The sequence below is a fragment of the Lampetra fluviatilis genome, chromosome 60 (assembly GCF_964198595.1).
Source record: "Lampetra fluviatilis chromosome 60, kcLamFluv1.1, whole genome shotgun sequence".
In the NCBI taxonomy this organism is placed as follows: domain Eukaryota; kingdom Metazoa; phylum Chordata; class Hyperoartia; order Petromyzontiformes; family Petromyzontidae; genus Lampetra; species Lampetra fluviatilis.
Genome location: NC_136334.1, coordinates 6,489,442 through 6,502,282, shown reverse-complemented (window position 1 = coordinate 6,502,282; position 12,841 = coordinate 6,489,442). Strand labels below are relative to the sequence as shown.

The 12,841-nt window shown below is 53.1% G+C and overlaps 1 protein-coding gene across 4 annotated transcripts in view; it reads right to left on the bottom strand.

Moving 5' to 3' along the window:
- Positions 1–220: 220 nt before the first annotated feature.
- The window catches only part of LOC144950998 (rho GTPase-activating protein 26-like), a 106,209-nt gene continuing 93,588 nt past the window's right edge, over positions 221–12,841 (bottom strand). The window contains exons 21-25 of one of the 4 annotated variants that reach the window (XM_078881212.1): positions 11,967–12,393; positions 9,004–9,060; positions 6,911–6,993; positions 3,950–4,052; positions 221–550 (exon numbers count right to left, since the gene is read on the bottom strand). In XM_078881212.1, coding sequence (XP_078737338.1) covers positions 3,964–4,052; positions 6,911–6,993; positions 9,004–9,060; positions 11,967–12,393 — 656 coding nt within the window. In that variant the 3' untranslated portion in view covers positions 221–550; positions 3,950–3,963. Of the gene's footprint in view, positions 551–3,949; positions 4,053–6,910; positions 6,994–8,013; positions 8,054–9,003; positions 9,061–11,966; positions 12,394–12,841 lie in introns of those variants that run through there. The other 3 variants (XM_078881213.1, XM_078881214.1, XM_078881215.1) reach the window with 3 other exon arrangements.

Here is a 12,841-nt window from a genome sequence, read left to right as displayed (position 1 = left end):
GGAGGCTCGTGAAGGACGCTACTGGGCAGTTGGAGGCAGTCGCCCTCCAACAACAACGGAGGGCGGAGGAGCGACGCTCACAACAACGAGCGGAGAGCGCCGGGCGGATAAAGCGCAGCGAGAGTCGGGTGCGCGTCTGCCGGCAGTCATCTCAGTCGGCGAGCCCGTGGCCACCTGCCCCCGTGACCTCCCCCGTGACCTCCCCCGTGACCTCCCCCGTGACCTCCCCCGCGAGCCTTCGACGCTCGCCGCGCCGGCTTCGTAGAGCGCACCTAGCCTGGCACGGGAGCCGCCGTTGTCGCCGATTCAACGACGAACTTCACAGTTGAGAGAAAGCGATCGGCGATCGGCGATCAGCGATCGGCGATCAGAAGAAGACGCGGCGGTGACGGGTTTGGGCTCGTTGCGGGGAAAACCTTCGGGCGCGATTCCCAAGTTGAGCGGGAGGACGCTCCTCCGTTGTGTCGGCGCTCTCCCCGCGTCCCGAGTCTCACCCCGAGATCCCGAGATCCCAAATCTCACCCCGAGATCCCGAGGTGGGTGGCCGACCCTGGGCGGAGCGGCGGGGGACGGAGAGCGGAGAAGATTTGTTGTAAGCTTCGTCGTCGTCGTCATCATCGTCATCATCGCAGTCATGGTCATCGTCGTCATCGTCGTCGTCGTCGTCATCACAACAATAGCAGCAGCATTTAATGATGTAATCCCACCTGTTCTACAGAGTATGGGGACCTCTCTCTGTACAGGTGTGGTGTCCCCTCTGTGTGTGTACAGGTGTGTGTACCCGTGTGTGTGTGTACCTGTGTGTGTGTGTGTACCTGTGTGTGTGTGTGTACCTGTGTGTGTGTACCTGTGTGTGTGTGTGTACCTGTGTGTGTGTGTACCTGTGTGTGTGTACCTGTGTGTGTGTGTGTACCTGTGTGTGTGTGTGTACCTGTGTGTGTGTACCTGTGTGTGTGTGTGTACCTGTGTGTGTGTGTGTGTACCTGTGTGTGTGTGTGTACCTGTGTGTGTGTGTGTACCTGTGTGTGTGTGTGTACCTGTGTGTGTGTGTGTACCTGTGTGTGTGTACCTGTGTGTGTGTGTGTACCTGTGTGTGTACCCGTGTGTGTGTGTGTGTACCTGTGTGTGTGTGTGTACCCGTGTGTGTGTGTGTGTACCTGTGTGTGTACCCGTGTGTGTGTGTGTGTACCCGTGTGTGTGTGTGTACCCGTGTGTGTACCCGTGTGTGTACCTGTGTGTGTACCTGTGTGTGTGTACCCGTGTGTGTGTACCTGTGTGTGTACCTGTGTGTGTGTGTGTACCCGTGTGTGTGTGTGTGTACCTGTGTGTGTGTGTGTACCCGTGTGTGTGTACCCGTGTGTGTGTGTGTACCCGTGTGTGTGTGTGTACCTGTGTGTGTGTACCCGTGTGTGTGTGTGTGTGTACCCGTGTGTGTGTGTGTGTACCTGTGTGTGTGTACCCGTGTGTGTGTACCTGTGTGCGTGTGTGTACCTGTGTATGTCTACCTGTGTGTGTGTGTGTACCTGTGTGTGTGTGTGTACCTTTGTATGTCTACCTGTGTGTGTGTGTGTACCTGTGTGTGTGTGTGTGTACCCGTGTGTGTGTGTGCACCTGTGTGTGTACCTGTGTGTGTGTGTACCTGTGTGTGTGTGTGTACCTGTGTATGTCTACCTGTGTGTGTGTGTGTACCTGTGTGTGTGTGTGTGTACCCGTGTGTGTGTGTGCACCTGTGTGTGTACCTGTGTGTGTGTGTGTACCTGTGTGTGTGTGTGTACCTGTGTATGTCTACCTGTGTGTGTGTGTGTGTACCTGTGTGTGTGTGTGTGTCTACCTGTGTGTGTACCTGTGTGTGTGTGTGTGTGTACCCGTGTGTGTGTGTGTGTGTGTACCCGTGTGTGTGTGTGTGTGTACCCGTGTGTGTGTGTGTGTACCCGTGTGTGTGTGTGTGTACCCGTGTGTGTGTGTGTGTACCCGTGTGTGTGTGTGTGTACCCGTGTGTGTGTGTGTGTACCCGTGTGTGTGTGTGTGTGTACCCGTGTGTGTGTGTGTGTACCTGTGTGTGTGTACCTGTGTGTGTGTACCCGTGTGTGTGTACCCGTGTGTGTGTACCCGTGTGTGTGTACCCGTGTGTGTGTACCCGTGTGTGTGTGTGTGTACCCGTGTGTGTGTGTGTGTGTGTACCCGTGTGTGTGTGTGTGTGTGTACCCGTGTGTGTGTGTGTGTACCCGTGTGTGTGTGTGTGTACCCGTGTGTGTGTGTGTGTGTACCCGTGTGTGTGTGTGTGTGTACCCGTGTGTGTGTGTGTGTGTACCCGTGTGTGTGTGTGTGTACCCGTGTGTGTGTGTGTGTACCCGTGTGTGTGTGTGTGTACCCGTGTGTGTGTGTGTGTACCCGTGTGTGTGTGTGTGTACACGTGTGTGTGTGTGTACCCTGTGTGTGTGTGTGTACCCGTGTGTGTGTGTGTGTACCCGTGTGTGTGTGTGTACCCGTGTGTGTGTGTGTACCCGTGTGTGTGTGTGTGTACACGTGTGTGTGTGTGTACCCTGTGTGTGTGTGTGTACCCTGTGTGTGTGTGCGTACCCGTGTGTGTGCGTACCAGTGTGTGTGTGTGTACCTGTGTGTGTACCTGTGTGTGTACCTGTGTATGTCTACCTGTGTGTGTGTGTACCTGTGTGTGTGTGTGTGTGTACCTGTGTGTGTGTGTACCTGTGTGTGTGTGTGTGTACCTGTGTGTGTGTACCTGTGTATGTCTACCTGTGTGTGTGTGTACCTGTATGTGTGTGTGTATGTGTGTGTGTACCTGTGTGTGTGTGTGTACCTGTGTGTGTGTACCTGTGTGTGTGTACCCGTGTGTGTGTCTACCTGTGTGTGTGTGTGTCTACCTGTGTGTGTGTGTACCCGTGTGTGTGTGTACCCGTGTGTGTGTACCTGTGTGTACCTGTGTGTACCTGTGTGTGTGTGTGTGTACCTGTGTTTGTGTGTACCTGTGTATGTCTACCTGTGTGTGTATGTCTACCTGTGTGTGTGTGTACCTGTGTGTGTGTGTGTGTACCCGTGTGTGTGTGTACCCGTGTGTGTGTGTACCCGTGTGTGTGTGTGTACTTGTGTGTGTGTGTGTGTACCTGTGTATGTCTACCTGTGTGTGTGTGTGTACCTGTGTGTGTGTGTGTACCTGTGTGTCTACCTGTGTGTGTGTACCTGTGGGTGTACCTGTGTGTGTGTGTACCTGTGTGTGTGTGTGTGTGTACCTGTGTGTGTGTGTGTGTGTACCTGTGTGTGTGTGTGTGTGTACCTGTGTATGTCTACCTGTGTGTGTGTGTACCTGTGTGTGTGTGTGTGTGCCTGTGTGTGTGTGTGTACCCGTGTGTGTGTGTGTGTGTACCCGTGTGTGTGTGTGTGTACCCGTGTGTGTGTGTGTGTACCCTGTGTGTGTGTACCTCTGTGTGTGTGTGTACCTGTGTGTGTACCTGTGTGTACCCGTGTGTGTGTGTGTACCTGTGTGTATGTCTACCTGTGTGTGTGTGTACCTGTGTGTGTACCTGTGTGTACCTGTGTGTGTGTACCTGTGTGTGTGTACCCTGTGTGTGTGTACCTGTGTGTGTACACCTGTGTGTGTGTGTACCTGTGTGTGTGTGTACCTGTGTGTGTGTGTACCTGTGTGTGTGTGTGTGTGTGTGTGTACCTGTGTGTGTGTACCTGTGTGTGTACACCTGTGTGTGTGTACCTGTGTGTGAGTGTGTGTACCCGTGTGTGTACCCGTGTGTGTGTACCTGTGTGTGTGTGTGTGTACCTGTGTGTGTACCCTGTGTGTGTGTGTGTACCTGTGTGTGTGTGTGTACCTGTGTGTGTGTACCTGTGTGTGTACACCTGTGTGTGTGTACCTGTGTGTGAGTGTGTGTACCCGTGTGTGTACCCGTGTGTGTGTACCTGTGTGTGTGTGTGTGTGTACCTGTGTGCGGCCACTCAGAGCAAATCGACGTAGTTCTGTGGGATGAGTCCCGTCTTCCCGTTCAGCGTCGCCTCCAACCACCCCGGCTCACGGGACTTGTGCACTGCACACACACACAGACAAAGATCCCCCGTGTAGCCTTAACAGACTGTAGGGGCAAGTGCTGTTAGCGAGTAGCACCTATGAAGGCCGGCACGGCACACGAGGGGGTGGGTGGCCAGCACCACGCCCGGCCGCCTTTGTCTCCCCAGTGGCGATGTTTACACATCGCACCAGGTTACTAATTTGAGGCTGAGTCGACCTAGGGGAGGCCCAGGACCGGTTCAGATAATCGTCACCGGTGTGTGCCGTGAGCGGGAATCGAACTCGGGTCGCCGGGTTCGGAGCGGGGTGAGCTAAACGCTACACTACCGCTCCCCACACGCACAGACACACAGGGAGACACAAAGACACACACAGACACACAAACAAGCACACACAGGGACACACACAGACACACAAAGTTGTACACACACACAGACACGCACAGTGACACACACACACAGTGACACACACACACAGTGACACACACAGAGACACAGTGACACACACAGACACACACACAGACACACACACAGACACACACACACAGACACACAGTGACACACACACAGTGACACACACAGACACACACACAGTGACACACACAGACACACACACAGTGACACACACAGTGACACACACAAACACACACACACAGTGACACACAGACACACACAGTGACACACGCACACACACACACAGACACACACAGTGACACACACACAGTGACACACACACACAGTGACACACACACACACAGTGAGACACACAGTGACACACACAGTGACACACACACACACAGTGACACACACACACACAGTGACACACACACACAGTGACACACACACAGTGACACACACACACAGTGACACACACACAGTGACGCACACACAGTGACGCACACAAAGTGACACACAAAGTGACACACAAAGTGACACACACAGTGACACACACACACACAGTGACACACACAAAGTGACACACACACACACAGTGACACACACACAGTGACACACACACACAGTGACACACACACAGTGACGCACACAAAGTGACACACAAAGTGACACACAAAGTGACACACAAAGTGACACACACAGTGACACACAAAGTGACACACACAGTGACACACACACACACAGTGACACACACACAGTGACACACACACACAGTGACACACACACAGTGACACACACACACAGTGACACACACACAGTGACGCACACAAAGTGACACACAAAGTGACACACAAAGTGACACACAAAGTGACACACAAAGTGACACACACAAAGTGACACACAAAGTGACACACACAAAGTGACACACACAAAGTGACACACACAAAGTGACACACAAAGTGACACACAAAGTGACACAGTGACACACACACACAGTGACACACACACACAGTGACACACACACACAGTGACACACACAGTGACACACACACACAGTGACACACACACACAGTGACACACACAAACACACACACAGTGACACACACAGTGACACAGTGACACACACACACAGTGACACACACACACAGTGACACACACACACAGTGACACACACAGTGACACACAAAGTGACACACACACACAGTGACACACACAAAGTGACACACAAAGTGACACACACACAGTGACACACACACACAGTGACACACACAGTGACACACACACAGTGACACACACACACACAGTGACACACACAGTGACACACACAGTGACACACACAAAGTGACACACACAGTGACACACACACAGTGACACACACAAAGTGACACACAAAGTGACACACAAAGTGACACACACACAGTGACACACAAAGTGACACACAAAGTGACACACACACAGTGACACACAAAGTGACACACACACAGTGACACACACAGTGACACACAAAGTGACACACACACAGTGACACACACAGTGACACACAAAGTGACACACACACAGTGACACACACAGTGACACACAAAGTGACACACACACAGTGACACACAAAGTGACACACAAAGTGACACACACACAGTGACACACACAGTGACACACAAAGTGACACACACACAGTGACACACAAAGTGACACACACACAGTGACACACACAGTGACACACAAAGTGACACACACACAGTGACACACACAGTGACACACAAAGTGACACACACACAGTGACACACACAGTGACACACACAGTGACACACAAAGTGACACACACACAGTGACACACAAAGTGACACACAAAGTGACACACACACAGTGACACACACAGTGACACACAAAGTGACACACACACAGTGACACACAAAGTGACACACACACAGTGACACACAAAGTGACACACAAAGTGACACACACACAGTGACACACAAAGTGACACACACACAGTGACACACAAAGTGACACACAAAGTGACACACACACAGTGACACACACAGTGACACACAAAGTGACACACACAGTGACACACACAGTGACACACAAAGTGACACACACACACAGTGACACACACAGTGACACACAAAGTGACACACACACACAGTGACACACACACACACAGTGACACACACAGTGACACACACACAGTGACACACACAGTGACACACACAGTGACACACACAGTGACACACACAAAGTGACACACACACAAAGTGACACACAAAGTGACACACAAAGTGACACACACACACAGTGACACACACACAAAGTGACACACACACACAGTGACACACACACAGTGACACACAAAGTGACACACACAAAGTGACACACAAAGTGACACACACAAAGTGACACACACACAGTGACACACAAAGTGACACACACACAAAGTGACACACACAGTGACACACAAAGTGACACAGGCTCGTCGCGTCACCATTGGTGAAGAGGTCCCCGGGCATGAAGGAGAGCTCCGTCTCGTGCTCCGCTTCACACGCGTAGCGCGCCCGCGCCTGCCTGCTGCACCACGCACACAGCAGCAGCAGCAGCATCATCATCATCAACATCATCATCATCAACATCATCATCATCATCAGCACCTCGCCCGCGCCTGCCTGCTGCACCACGCACACAACAGCAGCAGCAGCATCATCAGCATCAACATCAGCATCAGCACCTCGCCCGGGCCTGCCTGCTGCACCACGCACACAGCAGCATCATCAACATCATCATCAACATCATCATCATCATCAGCACCTCGCCCGCGCCTGCCTGCTGCACCACGCACACAGCAGCAGCAGCAGCAGCATCATCAACAGCATCATCATCAGCACCTCGCCCGGGCCTGCCTGCTGCACCACCACACAGCAGCAGCAGCATCATCAACAGCATCAACATCAGCATCAGCACCTCGCCCGGGCCTGCCTGCTGCACCACGCACACAGCAGCAGCAGCAGCAGCATCATCAACAGCATCATCATCATCAGCACCTCGCCCGCGCCTGCCTGCTGCACCACGCACACAGCAGCATCATCAACATCATCATCAACATCATCATCATCAGTACCTCGCCCGCGCCTGCCTGCTGCACCACGCACGCAGCAGCAGCATCATCAACATCATCATCAACATCATCAGCATCAGTACCTCGCCCGCGCCTGCCTGCTGCACCACGCACGCAGCAGCAGCATCATCAACATCATCATCATCATCATCAACATCATCATCATCAGTACCTCGCCCGCGCCTGCCTGCTGCACCACGCACGCAGCAGCATCATCAACATCATCATCAACATCATCAGCATCAGTACCTCGCCCGCGCCTGCCTGCTGCACCACGCACACAGCAGCAGCATCATCAACATCATCATCATCATCAACATCATCATCATCAGTACCTCGCCCGCGCCTGCCTGCTGCACCACGCACGCAGCAGCATCATCAACATCATCATCAACATCATCAGCATCAGTACCTCGCCCGCGCCTGCCTGCTGCACCACGCACGCAGCAGCAGCATCATCAACATCATCATCATCATCAACATCATTATCATCAGTACCTCGCCCGCGCCTGCCTGCTGCACCACGCACGCAGCAGCATCATCAACATCATCATCATCATCATCAACATCATCATCATCAGTACCTCGCCCGGGCCTGCCTGCTGCACCACGCACACAACAGCATCATCATCATCAACAGCATCATCATCAGTACCTCGCCGTGGCCTGCCTGCTGCACCACGCACGCAGCAGCAGCAACAACAAAATCATCATCAACATCATCAACAGCATCAACATCAGCATCAGCACCTCGCCCTGGCCTGCCTGCTGCACCACGCACACAGCAGCAGCAACAACAACATCAGCAGCATCAACAACATCATCATCAACATCATCAACAGCATCAACATCAGCATCAGCACCTCGCCCTGGCCTGCCTGCTGCACCACGCACGCAGCAGCAGCAGCAACATCATCATCATCATCAACAGCATCATCAGCAGCAGCAGCAGCAACATAATCAAGGTGTTTGGGGTTAGATCGCCAGCAAAACGTCGTGCTACTCAAACTTTACAAATGCTGCTGATTCTCTCTTCAACACAGCGCTGGGCTAAAGAAGTGAATTATTTTGTCCTTTGAAAAAAACGTGACGCATTTTTTTCGCTGATTGGCCGTGCCGGGGTGGTGGAGGGTTACGACACATTTATAAATAATAACGCCATCTCACCCAAAAACCTTTACTATGAATAATATTGGTCGCGAAAGACTGCTACGTGTTCAAACAACACCAACAACCGCCATTCGCCACTAAGTGGCGGTGACGTCACCACGACGCTTGTGCCAGGCCATGTGCACCTTGAGGCTGCCACGTGAAGTGTCGAACGCCCGCTGGCAGGTCAGTTCAACGCAGACACACGCACGCACGCACGCACACACACACGCACACATACACACGCACACACGCACGCACGCACGCACACACGCACACACACAGTTGCCGATGATGCTGCTGCAGGCTATAATCACCTGGAAGGGCGGCTGTATTTGGATGAAGACTCATAGAACGGGGTCCTTGCTATGATGCTGTTAATGACATAATCAATAGAACAAGCGTTGGACAACACCAAGCGTCTCCCCTATGGCAGTGCAAAGACAACGACCCCCCGTGTGGCAGAGGTCGCAACCGGGTACCCGATACCCGTACCCTACCCGATACCCGGCTACCCGTACCCAGCCGGGTACGGGTAGCCGTTTGAGACCCTGGTGCGGCCGGGTACGGGTAGGCCGTGACTCACTGGTGAGTCACCGTTTGTCACTCATTTCCCAACGTCTTGTCTCTTCTCACAATTCAAGTTCCTAGAATCAAACCACCCGCGCCTGCAACATGGCTTCATCCCAGAGGTCGCAATCAGGTACCCGATACCCGGCCGGGTACGGGTAGGGTACGGGTACGGCCGGGTACGGGTATCGGGTACCCGTTTGCGACCCTGGTGCGGCCGGGTACGGGTACGAGGGGTAAGGAATCAAAACCCGTTTGCGAACTCTGCCGTGTGGCCTTGACCGAAAGAACCACAGAGTGTGGATTCGTGCTTTCACGAAAGCTTCCGATCAAGATTGTAACAGGCCGTCAGCGCTGCAGCGTCACGCCCGGCCGCCTTTGTCTCTCCCCAGTGCTTACACCGCACCGGGTACTCGTGAGGCTGAGTCGACCTAGGGGAGGCCCAGGACCGGGTTTCGGACAATCGTCGCTGCTGCTGCTGCTGGTTCGCCAGTGGAGTGAACAGCGGACAGGAGACCAACTCTCTCTGCCGAAGCCCTCTCAGCTTGGCCAACAGCAACAGCAGCAGCAACAGCAGCAACAGCAGCAACAGCAACAGCAGCAGCAACAACAGAAGCAGCAACAGCAGCAGCAACAACAGAAGCAGCAACAGCAACAGCAGCAGCATCAACAGCAGCAACAGCAACAGCAGCAGCAACAGCAACAGCAGCAGCAACAGCAACAGCAGCAACAGCAACAACAGCAGCAACAGCAACAGCAGCAACAGCAGCAACAGCAGCAACAGCAACAGCAGCAACAGCAGCAACAGCAACAACAGCAGCAACAGCAACAGCAGCAGCATCAACAGCAGCAACAGCAACAACAGCAGCAACAGCAACAGCAGCAGCAACAGCAACAGCAGCAACAGCAACAACAGCAGCAACAGCAACAGCAGCAGCATCAACAGCAGCAACAGCAGCAGCAGCAGCAACAGCAACAGCAGCAGCAACAGCAACAGCAGCAACAGCAACAACAGCAGCAACAGCAACAGCAGCAACAGCAGCAACAGCAACAACAGCAGCAACAGCAACAGCAGCAGCATCAACAGCAGCAACAGCAACAACAGCAGCAACAGCAACAGCAGCAGCAACAGCAACAGCAGCAACAGCAGCAACAGAAGCAGCAACAGCAGCAGCAACAACAGCAGCAGCAGCATCAACAACAGAAGCAGCAACAACAGCAGCAGCAACAGCAACAGCAGCATCAACAACAGAAGCAGCAACAGCAGCAGCAGCAACAGAAGCAACAACAGCAACAGCAACAGCAGCAACAGCAGCAGCAACAACAGCAGCAGCAACAGCAACAGCAGCATCAGAAGCAGCAACAGCAGCAGCAGCAACAGAAGCAGCAACAGCAACAGCAGCAACAGAAGCAGCAACAGCAGCAGCAGCAACAGAAGCAGCAACAGCAACAGCAGCAGCAACAACAGAAGCAGCAACAGCAGCAGCAGCAGCAACAACAGAAGCAGCAACAGCAGCAGCAGCAGCAACAGCAGCAGCATCAACAGCAGCAACAGCAACAGCAGCAGCAACAGCAACAGCAGCAGCAACAGCAGCAACAGCAGCAACAGAAGCAGCAACAGCAGCAGCAACAACAGCAGCAGCAACAGCAACAGCAGCAGCAACAACAGCAGCAACAACAGAAGCAGCAACAGCAACAGCAGCAACAACAACAGCAGCAGCAACAGCAACAGCAGCAGCAACAACAGCAGCAACAACAGAAGCAGCAACAGCAACAGCAGCAACAACAGAAGCAGCAACAGCAACAGCAGCATCAACAACAGCAGCAGCAACAACAGAAGCAGCAACAGCAACAGCAACAACAGAAGCAGCAGCAGCAGCAACAGCAACAGAAGCAGCAACAGCAACAGCAGCAGCAACAACAGAAGCAGCAACAGCAGCAACAGCAGCAACAGCAGCAGCAACAACAGCAGCAACAGCAGCAGCAACAGCAACAGCAGCAGCATCAACAGCAGCAACAGCAGCAGCAACAACAGCAGCAACAGCAACAGCAGCAGCAACAGCAACAGCAGCAACAGCAGCAGCATCAACAGCAGCAACAGCAACAGCATCAACAGCAGCAACAGCAACAGCATCAACAGCAGCAACAGCAGCAGCATCAACAGCAGCAACAGCAGCAGCATCAACAGCAGCAACAGCAGCAGCATCAACAGCAGCAACAGCAACAGCATCAACAGCAGCAACAGCAGCAGTAGCAGCAACAGCAACAGCATCAACAGCAGCAACAGCAGCAGCAGCAACAGCAGCAGTAGCAGCAACAGCAGCAGCATCAACAGCAGCAACAGCAGCAGCATCAACAGCAGCAACAGCAACAGCATCAACAGCAGCAACAGCAGCAGCATCAACAGCAGCAACAGCAGCAGCATCAACAGCAGCAACAGCAGCAGCATCAACAGCAGCAACAGCAACAGCATCAACAGCAGCAACAGCAGCAGTAGCAGCAACAAATACAGCAGCAGCAACAGCAGCAACAGCAAACCTCCACAAGGGCACCGACCATCCTGAACCGCAACAACAATGCTGCTGCTATCATCCATGAGAATAGTACAACAACAACAACAAAACAACTACAAAACAACTACAAAACAACTACAAAACAACAACAGCACAAGCCGTTCCAAATCGACGACGACAGCCGTCCAAAAACTCACAAAGCGTCGGGTTTGGAGGCAGCGGCAGCAGCGGCAGCAGCGCCGCCCTTAAACGCCGGCGTCTCCTCGCTCACGACGGCCGCCCCCCCCCACGGCGTCGCCTCCTTCACGGACAACGACGGCGACAGCGACGACGGCGACAGCGACGATGGCGACGCTGGCGGCGACGATGGTGGCGGTGCCCTCGGCAGCTCCGACGACAAATCCGGCGGCGAGGGTGGCGAGGGTGGACCGGCAGGGTCGGAGGAGTGGGACGAGGCGATGGACTCGGAGCTGGAGCTTGGGCTGCTGCTGCTACTGCTGTTGTTGTTGATGGTGGTGGTGCTGGTGGTGGTGGTGGTGTTGTTGGTGGCTGCTGCTGCTGCTGCGGTGGTGGTGGTGGTTGTTGTTGTGGTGGCGGCCGTGCTGTTTTCAGGTTTCACGTCAACTGCGAAGAGAACGGAATGAGAGATTGTGATCAACGATGATGATGATGACGATGATGATTGTAGTGATGATGGTGATGATAATTGTAGTGGTGATGGTGCTGATGGTGCTGATGGTGATGACGATGATGATGGTGCTGATGGTGATGATGATGACCATGATGATGTTGATGTCAATGATCTCAATTCAACACAATATTAGAGTTTGTGAATATAAATGTAGATTCAACTCAACTTTGCGCTGGCTCATGATGACGAATTTGCTGATTTTGAAGACGACAAAGATGATGTTGACGATGATGATGACAATTAAGCTGGCGATGATGTTGATAACAATCATGACAAAGACAACGAAGATGTTGATCATGAAGGCGATGATGGCAACGATATTGACGACGATGAAAAATACGTTGACGATGATGACAAATTTCGATTTAAAGCTTCTTCCGT